The sequence below is a fragment of the Podarcis tiliguerta genome (assembly GCF_965153285.1).
Source record: "Podarcis tiliguerta genome assembly, chromosome: 6".
NCBI classification, from domain to species: Eukaryota; Metazoa; Chordata; class Lepidosauria; order Squamata; family Lacertidae; genus Podarcis; species Podarcis tiliguerta.
The window spans coordinates 48,982,573-48,997,941 of NC_139539.1; the positions used below are offsets into that span (position 1 = coordinate 48,982,573).

Consider the following 15,369-nt stretch of genomic DNA (forward strand, 5'->3'; position numbering starts at 1 on the left):
CCAACAAATATGTAAGAAAAGCGAAGGAAGAGTGTAAGGAAGAAAGCTGAGAAATTTAAAGTGACAACATTAAACTTTAATGCTCTGAAAGATATAGGATGAGAATATCATAGAAAGTGGCTACTCTCACATGATTTTTTATGGGCTGGGCCTTTGTAGTGAAGGCACCATATTTGTGAAATAAACTCCCGGGGGGGGGGGTAATCTGCCATGCTCCCTTTTTCTATTTTTAGACACCAACTAAAGCCTTTTTCAAAAATCAGCTGGCTTTCAACACATGGTCTGCTATTTTAATTGCTATGGTCTGCTGCTTTTAGATTGTTACTATAATTGACGTATAAGTACTTCCATTTTATTGTTTTGTTTTTTGTATGACTTCTATATCAAATTGTATGTGTGTGTGTGTTTTTATAAGCCATTTGGTTGTTTTACTGAAAAGCTGGGTAAATTCTTTTTAAACGTTATATACTTCAGCAAATAAACATATCTAGGTGATTCAGTCCTAGCAAATTTCCAGGGAACATGTTTTCACTCCAAGGAAACTATTCATTCCAATTGGAAGCAAGGGGTAATTCCTGACAGCATAATATCTATTTATTTAACAAACAGAATTTGTATACTGCGTAACATATGCAACTGTTTTGAGTTGCAATAGTAGTTATACAAATATGCATTCCTTGCCAGGTTGCGCAAAGATTCCACAGGATTCCACAAAGCATGTAAACTGATGTACAAGCTAACCTATGTTGAAGACCAGTTGTTTATCAGAGAAGGATAGAGTGCATGTTCACTCTTATAAATTTCAAAAACTGATTAATGCAATGCTCTGTTGCTCAGTCCTATCTGTTCACTCACCCCTTTCTTAGTTCTCAAATTATTCAGCTCATTTAATCTATTCCACTTGTTGCTATAATTTAATTCTTAATTTAAACTTGACTTCTTATTGCTTTCTATTTAAATGTTATCTATTGAATTTCAAAAGTTTAATTCTCTCTGTCCTACTCATGTAGCCATTCATCCCCTTCTCTTCCCTTTCTTGCTTTTCTGGTTCCTCCATTTCCCAACTGTACCATTTTTTCTTGGTTGTTCTCTTCTTTTTGTTGTGCTTTACCCCTTTACCTATTCCACTCAACTGTTGGTGCATTTAGATGTCCAATTAAAACTTCACCAATTTTCTTTAATTGATCTCACACCTTTATCATTTCCCATCGCGAATCTTTTTTCTTTATATGTCTTGTCTTAGAATTGTAAGCCTGCATCTTTTCATTTTGTTTTATATACAACTAGTTTATATAGGTGCTTTAGAAATAATAGGATAATGCTGCTTGACAGTTCACAGCAGGTGATGAACATGATGCAAAACCGAGTGGTGTTGGTTTGTTATAGTTGCTTTTTTATTGACATCAGGAGTAAACTGGTAGAAAGCAAGCACTGCTGCAGAAAGAAGCATTAAGTGTGAGATTATTTGGCTTAACAAAGTCTTATAAAGGTAGCATGAATCTAGCTAAATATGAAGTGCTGGAAAATCCCTAACTAGAAGAAAACTTTTCAAACTGAGAGATCAAGTAACCATGGCAGTTCATTGAGTAGATAGAATATGGTCTATCTGACAGGCAGGAGCTCTTGCAGGATTTCAAGTAGTAGCCTTTCTCAGTCCTGTTACCTGTGTTTTTAAATAGACACCAGTGATTGAACCTTCAGCATTCAAAGCATAAGATCTACACTAAACTATGCCCCATTAATGGATTGCTAACTTCTGTGTTATTTTGCACTACTCATTCAACAGGATGTTTGAATCCTTTAGGAAGCCATTGGCTCCAATCTGCTGCCCCACATTTACACCTGCTAGCCTACATTTCTCCTCAAACCCTAATCTATTTGGAAATCCCCGCATTTGCTTTCTAGCTGTTATTTTTATTTGTCTCAGCTTTTTAGGGATCTCATTTTGCTAAGATGCAGGTAAGTAGTTTGTCTCCCTCCCTAGGGAGAATCTTACTTTTATTATCTATCTTTGGGGGCACCTTTGTTCTCCTCATTGCATCGCAATTCTACTTTTTCAATCAGGCTGCTGCTGCTGTTTCTCTGTGTTTATTAAGGGACTTATAGGCCACGTCCAAAACAGCCCTTATTTTGCAGGATACCTGCAGTTGGCAGCAGAGCATAATGTTATTTTATCGTTTTAGGAAGAGAATACATCCAAGCCCCAGGAGGAGATGTCTTGAAAGACATCTCCCCCTACCCTTCTACAGCTCCATTTTGTATATTTAGGCTCTGCCCTACAGCCTCCCCACCCCACCCCACCCCTGGAGAGGACCCAAACTAGCATTTTGCAGGACGGAAGTTCCGCTGGCATGCCTTGCCGCCTCCTTAACCCTCTCCTACTCTTGCTTTAGCTGGGGGAGCCGCAGCTGTTGCTTTGCCGCACAGGATCAGGTACAAACAAGACTAACCACCCGCTCCCTTTAGCATGTCGTGTGGGGATTACGGGGAATCCCAGGGGAAGTTTCCATTGAGCGGTGGGGAAGGGAAGCGTGCCCTGACCCCAACATGCCGCGCTTCAGCTTCCCAGGACAGTCTCTCGGTGCCTGTGGAATTCTCAACCCTTTGCCCGCCTCCCTACCCCCATCCCCCCGGTCAAAGGCGAGTTAACTTTTCCACGGTACCCACCTTTGGGTTGGGTGGGGAAGCGAGGCTGCCTGCAAGCAGCGATGTGCTCTTCGCAAAAGCTTTATCTGGCCCCGGTCACCCACGGATGCCATTGGCATTTTGCACAAGCCTACACGCATTGCCGCATTCGGACGAGAATTTTTCCTCCTAGCGGCTAGCGTCTCAATCAGCCTACAATAGGTCGGATGTGCTACGTCTGGTCCCTTCTCCTCCCTTCCTGACTTCCTTCCCTTCCCTCTTTCCCAGTGTCTGGGATTCCAGTCCATACCTTTCTTATTCTGCCCCCCGACCCTTCCTAATCTCTGCAGAGGACGCTGGTCCTCCCACGCTATTCCTCAATTGGCTACACAGGATATCTAACGCCCCGCCTAAAGGGGGGAGCGGGGAGAACCGGAGAGGGAAAATAAAAGGATGCGGCCCCACTGATTGGACGGCCCTCGCCCCCCTCCGCTCCTCGCGTCACATGATTGGACAGCTGAGGGCCTCCGTCTTTGGTACGCTTGAGTGGAGGACCCTCCTTGCCTCTGATTGGGCGGCAGGGAGCCCCCCGCGCTCCCGCAGTCGCTGAGCGCTTTGTGGAGAATGCCCCTCGCCTTTCTCCATTGGCCATCGGAAGTCCCGCCTTGTTGTGCGATTGGTGACCGAGGCCCCCCCCCCTCCTGCCCCTGAGGCCGGCTAGTACTGCCGCCGCTGCCCGGCCCGGCATGGCGGGCGGCGGGGCAGCCAGAACCCGAACCCGGAGGAAGGGCGGCCGGGATCCCCCTGATGCTCTGGTGAGGAGATGGGAGGCGGAGGGAGGCGGTATCCGTTCCGGGGTAGTGGTGGTGGTGCAGGAGGAGGAGGAGGAAGCAGCGAGCGAGCGCTTCAGTTCTGCATCCAATGTGTTTTCTCTGCCCAGGTCAACCTCTCGCCTCGCAGTGATTTTTTCTTATTTACGTCCCTGCCGTCCTGCTCTTCTTTTTCTTCCTCCTCCTCCACCACCTCACGTGGACCCTGCCTTGCCAGGAGTCTTCTCTTGAGAGTGAGGAAATGAGGGATCCCATGAGACTTCAGGGATTTCCTTCCTTTCTCACTCTCAAGAGAAGACCCATTAAAGTACACCCCATATGTGTGGCCAGAACCTCCTTTTTTCACCAGAGGAGCGCCTCGCCTCCCATCTTTCCCCTTCCCATCAAACATACAGCCTCAGGCTCGCCATCTAAACAACTCCCTTTGGGTCACCCACCGAGCACTGTACTGCGATTTCAGAATCTTCCTGTCTTGGTTTTAGCTCCTGAATGGGATCTAGTACTTGTATGGGTGGATGATCACACGACTGGGCCGGTAGGGAGACAATCGGTCTTTGAGTGTTACCCCAGGACTCTTCCCAGAAAGGGGGTTGTATCTCGCCAAGCTAATATGTGTTCCTCTGTGCCAACATTTTCTGTGTAGCAGTGAATGGAAGATGAGAGGTCATGAGGGAGGAAGAAATAAGCAAGAATGATGATTAAATCTGGGGTGTGCCTCTTTTTTCGCCTTATGGTTATTTCATACGTGATTGCACTTTATGGGTTAACTGTTCACCCGTGTGACTGTTCACATGCTAGTTCATTTCCAAATAAATTCTCCAACTGCATTATTATTCATTCAGTGACCCAAAGGGAAAGGTCAACAAAACGCTGACTGTAATTGTAACACAAGCCTTTTTTAGTTGGAATGCAGAGGAAACCTTGAAGGGCTCTATTCAGAAATGCATCTCCATTTGCCAAAACTACCTTTATAACCTTTGTAGGCTAACGACAGAGCTCCTTTAAAAAATGAACCCTTTGGATCCTGCCATATGTTGCAGAAGCATTGGCAACATTTATGTAGAAAGTAGCTGGAGAATTTGCTGATAAGAGAAATCAATAACACCTGACCAGAGTACTCACTGACCAAAGGTATTCCAAATCTGTTCCATGCATGATTTGGAGCCTAGTTTTCTCTGAAGTACTTGAACTTTTTACTTAATGTACTAGTTTAAATGTGCAGGGAGGTTTTGGGATTTTTTTTTAAAAATGGAGACACATTTAATGTGAACACTTATCCTAAAGAATAATTCCTGAGAACAGAAGGAGATTAATGAAAAACTTTCCTTTCAGGAAGGAATTTGATCTAAAAACCTATGGTCGGCCAGCCTTCTATAAATTGAAACTAAAGTGCTGATGGTTACCTTTAAAATCCCAAATGGCTTGAGACCTGAGCACCAGAAGGAATTCTTTCTCGTATTTGAGACTGTCCAGATACAGAGGCCCTCTTCTGCCACCATCTAAATTATTATAGTTTTATTATTGCTAGAAGGTTTCTTGGGAGTTGTCAAATGGAAATTTGACATATAAATATTTTAATTTTATAAATAAACCCATGCGTTCCCTGTTTTGCAATCCTGATAGAGTAAAGGTGTGAAGACCCAGAAAAATGTATATGTATATGTATGTGTGTGTGTGGTGGGGGGGAAAATCTGTCTATCTACATGTTCACATGTATATATATACTTGTTAGATTTATGAAATGCATTCTATGTTTATTATTCAAACAATGGTCACACCTGTACTCCATGTAATTATAACTTGCTTGTTGAGATATGGTACAGAAAATAGTTCTTAGGGTGTGCAAAACAGTTAAAGTTTACATCTCTGTACCAGTGCAAAGCTAGTGCACTTTCTCTGAGTGTGAAAAAGGCAAGTCTGTGCATGTGTACTCGGAAGCATATTCTATTGAGTTCAATTGGAATTTCTCTCAGGAGAGTATGTGTAGGATTGCAGCTTGACTTATGCATACATTTAGTATGGGAACTTACCAGGCAATGAGATGAGGTAATCAAGAGGTCAGAAGTGGGATTCCATCAGTGTGCATTTGCTGGGTTGTTGTGTGTCCCACTGTACATCACACTGATCTTTAGTTGAATCTCTTCAACAATTATTTTATCTAGTCTAGTAGAGATCTTCATAGAGCTCTTCACAATTTGTGTGGGATTTTGTTAAAGATTTGGTGACAGTTGTATATTTGACTATTTTACTGTTGTGATTTCAGGCCATTTTTAAAAAACAAGTTACATTGGACTAGTCCCAATATTGACCTTTGTGCTTTAATGCTAAGAGCGGTGCCCAAACCAGTCAGAACAGACAAAAGAGATGGCCTTGAGTTGAACTTAAGAGGGCTGGACTTACAGCTATATTTAAAAAAAAGTTTGAATAAATTTCTTCCAACTTTATTATTGTTCTCCTTGGTGCTTTTGTGTGATGAGGCGTAAGTCTAAATCTCAAGATACTTTCATCATTCCTTTAAATTAAGGAATCTGTTTTGATCATGTATTAGCTTTTCTGCTCTCGAGGGGTAGAGCATTTATTATGGGCTAAAACTCGCGTGTGTGAGTCCTTCAGCTGACACAATTTTGCTAGTAATATCAAAACAAGGATGGTGAGAACATGAGTCACTCTTACAACTCTCTTACAAGTGTGCCTAGAAATTTAGTATTAATGGAGCAAAGTGTGGTGTATTAATGGAGAGCCAGTGTGGTGTAGTGGTTGAGAGCGGTAGACTTGTAATCTGGGGAACCAGGTTCGCGTCTCCGCTCCTCCACATGCAGCTGCTGGGTGACCTTGGGCCAATCACACTTCTCTGAAGTCTCTCAGCCCCACTCACCTCACAGAGTGTTTGTTGTGGGGGAGGAAGGGAAAGGAGAATGTTAGCCGCTTTGAGACACCTTCGGGTAGTGATAAAAGTGGGATATCAAATCCAAACTCCTCCTCCTCCTCTTCTTCTTCTTCTTCTTCTTCTTCTTCTTCTTCTTCTTCTTCAAAGAGATGTGAGTAACTTTTCCTAATCCAGACGAAATAGTTATGCAAGAAATGTGCTCTAGTCAGCTGGAACTTGTTTCTGTGAAGCAGGCCTTTTTCTGCTGTATCTTGGAAGAGGCCGAGACTTTTACTTTCCTGCATAGCACAGTGCCAAGCTTCCTGCACTTTGCCCCTCCTCCCTTTTTTCAGTGCAGGTGATGTTCTCTGTTCAGAAGCTAGGAGAGTAGCAGATCCCCACCTATGCTGTTGCACGGGCCACTACTGCATTCTGTTTGCATAATGACCAGCTAGATGCCTATGGAAAGCCCAGGTCTGGATATAATGCCAAACCGTGGTTTGGTGTAATGTTTCAATCAGCTTTAGGCTGAAGTCCTATACACATTTATCTTGGAATCAGTCTCATTGAACGCACTGAGGGTTAGTTCTGAGTATAGAATTTCAAGTATAGGATTTCATATCAGAAGGGTCTGTTTTGTGTTTTGTTTTATGTAGTGGCATTTTCTTTTTCAGCTGAATGGTCAAGGAAACAAAGAGAATAATTTTTGAATCAAATATCTAATTTTTGTTTAAACCCACTAGTAAATTTTGTGGTGCAATAATGCGTTTGTGCCAGTTTTGGTAGCATACAATACTTTCGTTACTGCTCCGGGGAGATTTTTATTGGAAGAGCTCTAGCGATCAGAATTAAATGTTCTTACCTTAAGCAACTCTGCCCTTTGTTATTAAATGCTGAATTTGCCTTATAATTAGAAGATGCAGGACTCTCTTTGAGCAATGCCACTGTTGAAGTTTAAGCTCCACCCTTCCTCCTGAATGCTACAGTTACAAAGGAGGCTGTTAGATTTCTTCCTGGCTTTTCTAAATGTGATTCTGGAGCTCCAGCTGGCTGTCAGATGGGATTTCTGAAATATCTTTCTCTTCACAACAAACTGGTGGGAAGGAAGTGAACAAGCAGTGCAACAGCGGGATGCATATAGTACATAGAGGTGTTCAAGGCATGAGCTTTCCTGGTCAATTATTCATATAGGATACTGGAGCATAGGGGGTCTGCTTTGAAATAGGCAGGGGTCTCTGGACTACTTGAGGGGGCCTTCAGCATTCATCAGTCATGTCTTGTAATGTTATATGTGAGGAATGTGGGTGGAAGTTCTTTGTGTTTGTCTCTTGCAGTCTGTTTGAAGCAGGTGTCCTGAAATGGGATTTGGAAAATGTACAGGGTATCAGATAATTGGAAATAGTGGCCAGACGTCAAATGCTGGCAGAATACTGAAGTTCAAGCCAGCTTGCATTTCTTTTTTTTAGAGTTCCTGTATATGGCCAGTACTTGGTATGCTAGTACTTATTTTCTTTAGTTGCTGAAAGTCAAGAGGAGCTCTGTCATTTAATTTCCTAATCATTTGCTCATTCTTGCTTTGTAAGTGATCTGATAAATATATACTAAACGTGAGTCCATCACTTGTTGAGAAAATCTTTGCACATGTAAAGTTAATAAACCTTCTATGAGAGAAGGTTAATTTTATTTCTTTTTCACATGGAAACTAAATCTGACATGATGAAGATACCAAGTACCTAGTGGCTTTAAGAAATATATGGTGCTACATTGGTTGAATTAAGATGTTAGTCAAAACCATGGTTTGGAAGACTGGGAACAAGCCACGGGCCTTGAATCCTCTCTTCTCATTCCTTGCTTTCCTCATTCATGTGTACAGATTATGGACAGCGGATTAGTATTTTTCCATTTAGAGTTATCTCCATTCTTATTGCTATTGAGAGATGAGCAATTATTTCCAGAATTTTTGGCTTCAAAATGGGATAGATTCTAATTAAGGCATATGCCAAGTTGCTATTATGCCCATAGTTTTTTAGACAGTTGTAGAAAATGCAGGTCTTGTTAGCACCTGCTCTGCCACATCTCCATTGACTGCTGTAGCCAAGGACATACTGGTACATTTCATTTAATCTTAAAATATCAGTGGTGCTCGGCTGTGTAGAAGCTTTGTCTCAGAATTAAGTATTATTAATTTGGGGGGAAATGTTGCTATAACCCTGTATTCCATTGCATTATGGTGTTGAAAGAGTCATGGGCTATATTACTGAGGGTAAATGGCTATTAGAAAGTTTAAATGAATGTGAATGGTACTTTTAAGATTTGTGTGAATTAAAGCCAGCAAGTTCTTGGGAAAATAATTTCATATACTCAATATTTTTTATTTCATTCTATTTAAATTAATTATCTTATGCCATTTATCTCGTGTTGTGGAATATTTTTTGACTTTTAGTATAGCTTGTTCTGAGTTTTTATAATTGAGGTCATGTGATATAGAGCAGTGGATTTTCTAAACATAGTGATCTAGGAATGAGTTGGCTTCCTATGGACTCTGATAGCTTCTAAGAATAGCATTTATAGACCAATGCTTGGAGGAGCAACCCCTGATTTATTTATTTATTTCTCGCATACAGACAGTTACTCAGATTTTTTTCCTGTTGTTACTTGTTTTTTTCACAGACTGTTACTCAGAAATGTATCATGTTCATTTAAATGGAACTTAATTCCATGCAAGAGACATAAAATTGTGATCTTGCTGTTGCTGATAAGAGTATCTACATAATATGCATGTTATGAAGGGAACAGATTTGCTGCTTGTTATTTTATGTGTGTGTGTGTATTAGGCTGCAGAGGGTTCAGTAAGCAAACTAGAAAATGCAAGGCTCAAACTGGTTTCTTTCCTCCAGGTATTATAAAAGAGACAACCCTATATGAAGATGGGACTACTGGTGTACATGCGTAACCTGCTACTAGCCCTCTGTCTCTTTCTGGTGCTGGGCTTTCTGTATTATTCAGCTTGGAAACTGCATCTTCTCCGATGGGAGGATTCAAGTAAGTATGTTGCTCAGGCCATTTTAGAGCCTCCATAGATGTATGGCTAAGTAATTTTTCATAGATTTCAGGTCTGCCTGCTGTGGCACAGCCTAGAACATGTCCAAACAATTGTTTGATCCTTTCCTGTGCTGTAGAGATCAAATGTATCTTCTTAATGTTGTTATTACCTAGATCAATTAATTGGAAAATTATAAAATGAACTGTAGATTCCTGTTGCATTTTCATAGGTATTTTGTCTATAGATGTGATAGTTAATTATGTTACTACTGTTGGATGAGCTACTGAGACTTGTGTGAAGATTTATTACTATTGTTATTATGGTGGTGGTGATGGCTCTTTATTTCTTTATCTTTTATACAAGCAGAAGCATGTTGTTTCCATTTATTTTCTTTATCCTCCATTAGATATGACTTACTGGTAAAGGCATTAATTTTGGGGGATGGTTTTGTCCTGGTTCTGCAACGGATCTGTATGTTTTAATTGTGTCCAGTACATACCAGGACACAACTGAATGAAGAATCCAACACACATACAAAATGCAGTTATTGTGCTGGTATTTGCACAGAGTGAGATGCAACTTCAATGCCTTGCTTACTGGTGTATTTGGGCTTTGGTTACTCAGGTGGAACCAATTCTAGTTTAGTCCTTATTTAAATAGCTGAAGATGATTTGTTTCTCCAGTGCTTTATTAAACAAAACAAAAAAAGCAATCCAAATGTTGTTGCTTTCATTATTATTTGGTTCAATCCATGATGCAATTGATGGTGTGCAAATTATGAAGGATAATCTGGGGTTCTCCTGAGTTTGAACACACTTCTCCTTTCTATCTCTTATTGGCTCCTTCCTGACATTTTAAACATCTTGTTTTGACAGGGTGAAACTACAAGTTCCCTGCTTCTCTTCCACATAAGTGTTCCTGCTATATGCATGTTATTGGATATTCATTTTAGTTTTTTGCAACTTGGTTACTATATGAGCAAGCTACCACGGTGTGTTCAATGTGAAAGGCAGTGTTCAGTGTGACAGGAAAGAGCAAGATTTTTATCCAAGCCTGAAGGTGGCATGGGGGGCTTTTTCAGCTATAAATGTTAACCTTTCACTTCCCACTTTTGATTCCCCCATATGGCCCTGTGTACCACATTTAGGCTTGGAAAAATATTTGCTGGTTTCAAAGGGAGGTTTGTGGTGGTGGGAATTGAGGGGAGGCTGCAGGCCTGATGGGGAGGCAGCATGGGCTGTATTTGACCCATAGCCTGGCAGTTACCTAATTGTGGCCTGCTTTGTCATTTTCTATTACCATGTTTCCTGGCAGCACCAAAGCAGTTACTGGGGTGTTTCAGAGTACCTAAAGTGAATGTATTATTCACTCCCAAACCCTCCTAAATTGACCTTTGTATCTGATGTAGTTCAGGAGCTTTTATTATATTTGCAATAAAATGTGCTGTGTGTTTAGGAAAGGGTTGTGGTAGTGTCTTGATCTTTGTCTGTCACTTGGCTTTATTATTGTGGCATACTTTTTTCGTTGTTAAGATAACAGTAAAGTATATTGTTGTAATGGTTGCAAATATTTAACTTCCTGTATATAACCATCTACTACACCTCATTGACTCTTGGAAACCACCATGGTTATTGTGAAATGAGTCTTTGAGACAGCAGTCTGCTTATTTGCTTTATGGGAGTTAAAAAATGGTAAGTACATATATAGAAAAATAGGAGTTGAAGTGCACTGGAGAACAAATGCATTTGAAGTACAGTGGAGTAGCATCCCACATCTGATGCATGCTTACTTGGAAAATAGTCCCACTTAGTTCAATGGAACTTAATTCTAGGCATGTAAGGCTTTGGATTGCAGCCAAAGTATCCTAACAAATGTCATAACTACAATGAGGTCAGCTGGGAAGTAAAATGTAGTAGTACAGTTGGTGTGATGCCTGATCAGTATTAAAAATAGTGTCTCTAATAATGCTCTTTAAGCATAGGATGTGCAATTATAGTTGGACCATTTGGCTCCAGTTGTGCTCAGCTTGTAGTTCAAACTTTGAAGGGATAACTTTGTTTGTAAATGAAATAGTCTATTTCTAGGTCATATAGGGTTCCCATAAATTTCATGAATCAGCACAACCTAGCCAAACTTAAGTATATTGAAAATTTATTTTTATTTATTTATTTAATGTATTTATTAAATGTGTATACCACCCTTAATCCATTGATCTCAGGGCAGTTCACAGCATTTTAGTTCATTCAGTGGGAGATAATAAAGCACATGCTTCTGAAATAAATTGGACCTCAATGCTTAACTTTTGCTGGATCGTTTCTAATGTTTTTCTCCTTTGCATGTAACCACAAATTTGTATATCTGTGTTTGTGTGTGTACACACACACACGCACACACACGCGCACACCTGCTAACCTAAGTTAACATTTCAGGCATATTTCTAATTCCTCTAGTCTATTAAATCTTATACCACAAGATTGTTAATCTTTAAAATGCCAAAAGACTCCTTGTTACTTCTGTATGTATATATATTGCCTACAACTTGCACTTAGTGTCTTGTTATGTCAGAAGCATAAATCCACTCCATTTCTGTTATGTGTTTTTTGCTGTCATTTTTGGAGGGCATGATACCATTGACCAACTCTCTTTCATTTGAACTGCACTTTTTTGCAGTTGCACAGTTGCCTAGTAACTGTAGATGATGATACAGAGTGGGGAAGATCTTGGCTTTCGCTTTTTTTCAGCACAGAAAATAAACAGAGTAAAAGCAGATATTCGATGTGCTGTATTCTGTTGTCATGGACTTGGAATACAGGATCTTGGCATGTTTACCCTTCACACACAAAATTATGAAATGTTTGCTTCCAGATAGAAACTTCTGTGTCTGATCAGGGGAAACAGGTAGTCAATTCAAACTCCCCACCCCCACCCCAATATCACCTGTTTTACCTAGACTCCCTCTCAACCCTTCTTCCTGTATTTGCATTTTCTGATGTTCAATCGTAGGTGTTAAATTCCTTCCTGATTTTTCTGTCTCTTATCCCTTATTTCAGACAAGTGGGCTGATCTTACACAGTGTGACATGTTCCTGGACTGCCTGATCAATATTGCTATTACCAGTTTTGATGAAGGCAGTATCAAAATCTCATAAACAAACAAGCAAATTAATGAGATAAGTTAGGGACTAGAACTGCACAGTTTCTAGATAGGACTTTTCAGCAGATCTTTAGCCAACAAGCTCATGTAAATAAATTCTTTAGTCAAACAGGCAAACATTTAACATTTGAAAAGCTGCCCATTGCAAAGGCTTGAATTCGAAAACGTGAGCACAAAGAACTATTATAAAACAAGACACACTCCCCCCAAATAACCATAGTTGGGCAATAGCTTTTATTTGGACCAACTAAAATTATCATCTGTACCTTGAAATTGAGCCTACGAGTTGACCTCATAGCTACTACATTAGCCTAATTTCTGTCCCCTTTTATCTTGTCCCCCCCGGTTCTTTGTGTAACATCGTGCTTCACGAAGAGTTCTGGAGAACTCTAAAGCTTGCCACACTTTTGTGACATTTTGGTTGCTCCCAAGAAAGGTATTGCCCACCTGTTGAAGACACACTGAGTTCATAGTTTTATCAAACACGGGGAGGATAAAGATTATGAAGCACTTTGTAAACGGAAGGCGATATAAATAGTAGTAGCGACAGCAGTAGGAGCAGAAGCCCAAATGTTTAAGTGGAAGGGATTTAATTGGTGTCTTAAATGCATCAAGAGTGCCTTGATGTGTCTGGAGCTTCAGTATGTTTCCTAAGAATTATTGCATTTGAATATTATAACAGGTATAATAAAGGAAATAAACCTTAACAAAATATATATTCCCCATTCCCTGAAGAAATGGGTAAGGTCTTGTTTTTAAATAATTGTACTGAACCTGTGAAGTTGCCTTATATGATGCCACAGTATTGATTCATCTAGCCCTCTAGCCCATCTGGTAGCAGCTATCCATGACTTGAGGCAGAGGTACTTCCCAACCCTGCCATCCGAAATCCTTGTAAGTCAAAATGCCAAGGACTGGGTTTGGGTTCTACTTACATGCAAGACACGTCGGCTACCAATGAGCTTTGGTCCCTTAATACTCGGTAGCTGAGTACTTAGCATTAGGCAAGTTGTGTGATGTTTGTTTTTCAAGGGAGAAGTTGAATAGCATGGGTGGGCAGACATATGCAGCACTGTACCTTGGCTGATTCTGCTTTGGCTGGACACCTACCAGTATGTATCAAATCATGACATCTGCTCTCTCTCAGCCTTGGAATATCCTTACTGATTTAGCTCAAATTTCCTGACAAATGCTGCAACCCTGAACCCACAGAAACCTGTAAGTGACTGTTGAAGCCATTCAGTAGACAGATTTTAGTCCATGCCTGCTTCCTGCTGAAGCATAAAATCACGTTCTTACTCATTTCTTCCTGCTGCTGTTGTCACTGGCTTTTCTCCAATGGTTGTACTGCAAAAATAGTTGGTAGCAGGAAAGCACTAGATGCAATTCTTATCTGTTTCCCGTCTGTCTGTTTCTATGGGAACAGAAATTAGGTGCATGAGCAAATAGACTCACTCAGCTGCTCCTGGTAGGTTGTGGTTCGCTTCTATTTTTATGGTTGCAAGCTCTGTTGAAAGATAATCTGAATTTGAGTTTCAGGAAAAAGAGTTTTAAGACTGTTAAGTTTCCAGGGTTCCTGCTGATAATGCAGGAGGTTTGAAGTAATGTTTGTGCCGGTCATATGTTTGACACTTTCTTACCTCCCACCACCATTTAGTTATTTGTGAGCCTTGATTTTCTTCTAGCAGGTATGTTGCTATCTCTAGGACCTGAAAGGGGATTTTGAGACACCATATTCACAATCTTCGTTACATAAATAGTTAGAAAGTTTTTCTCAAATACACATTGCATAAGCGTAAGTTATGCATTTATAACTCTGAAACTATCAAAAGTGTGCAACTTAGTAAACGTACTATAAATTTCTTTTAAGTATACACCATTATGCTGCATGGAATTGTTGGCATAAGTGTTGGAGTAGTGAGCTGTAACCATTGCCACAAATCTGCACAACTACAAAGTTGAATGCAGGGCATTAGCCATGTATTATATATTTGATACCTTCGTCCTCCTGCTTTTGCAGTCCAGACAAAAAGAAATGACAAGGTGTTCTTGCGACTACAAGATAGTCTTAGGTTTGGACTAGTGGCTTATAAGTTGGAAAGGCCTGTATTAAAATGTAGCCTGATTGCAAGCTGTTGGTTGTCTTCTGTCTTTGCTCCGCAGCATGTGGATAATTTTGGTGCTCTAATTTGAAAGGCTGCCTGGCATTTTAGCCAAATTAGGTTGTTGAATTATTCTCTCCTTGCATGAGTGCTGGTGCATGAGGTTAGAGCAGGGCTGAGCTTGCTGGCCCCACCCCATGCTCATGGAAGATACTCAGTAATGTGAGGCTGACCAAGGTGCTGCCAGAATTCCTAATTGAAGAAAATACAAATGCATCATCACTGCAGCAAAAAGTTGTATCTAGAACTGTATGCGCAACACTTGCAACATGTATGTGATCAAGTACAAATTACCTTGATAATATCAGGGGAGTGATAACAGCTCAAGAGCAGCTAATAAGTCCTAACCAAACCACATGGGATCAAGGAGAGCATGAGTGAAGTTTCTTTCATGCAACAAGGCTTTCCCTTGCATCTGTTCCACTGTAGTCAATTCCACTCCCCTACATGTAAGGGATCCTCTAGGATGGTGGGGGGATGTGACGCGGGGGCTGATCCTGGAGGATAGAGATTGAGGACGCCACCCCACCGCCCTCAGCAGCAGATCTGTATTTTGCTTGTGAAAGAAATCATTTGGATCATAGCCATTATCTTGGATGTGTGGTTCATTTCTTGAAAGGCAGCCTTGGTTTGTTAGGGTGCTATTTATCAGAAGTGACTGTATTCCCACATGGCTGACTAAGCTTTGCT

General features: G+C 40.7%; 1 protein-coding gene across 11 annotated transcripts in view; it reads left to right on the top strand.

The window, feature by feature from the left end:
- Window positions 1-15,369, top strand: part of ST3GAL3 (ST3 beta-galactoside alpha-2,3-sialyltransferase 3) — a 178,999-nt gene that overhangs the window by 8,376 nt on the left and 155,254 nt on the right. For 8 of the 11 annotated variants that reach the window (XR_014512600.1, XR_014512601.1, XR_014512602.1 and 5 more), the window contains exons 1-2: window positions 3,166-3,440; window positions 9,219-9,363. Coding sequence is in view for 7 of the 11 variants with exons in the window: in XM_083446103.1 (XP_083302229.1) it covers window positions 9,243-9,363 (121 nt within the window). In the remaining 4 variants the exon portion in view is untranslated. Of the gene's footprint in view, window positions 1-3,165; window positions 3,441-9,218; window positions 9,364-15,369 lie in introns of those variants that run through there. The other 3 variants (XM_083446108.1, XM_083446109.1, XM_083446104.1) reach the window with 2 other exon arrangements.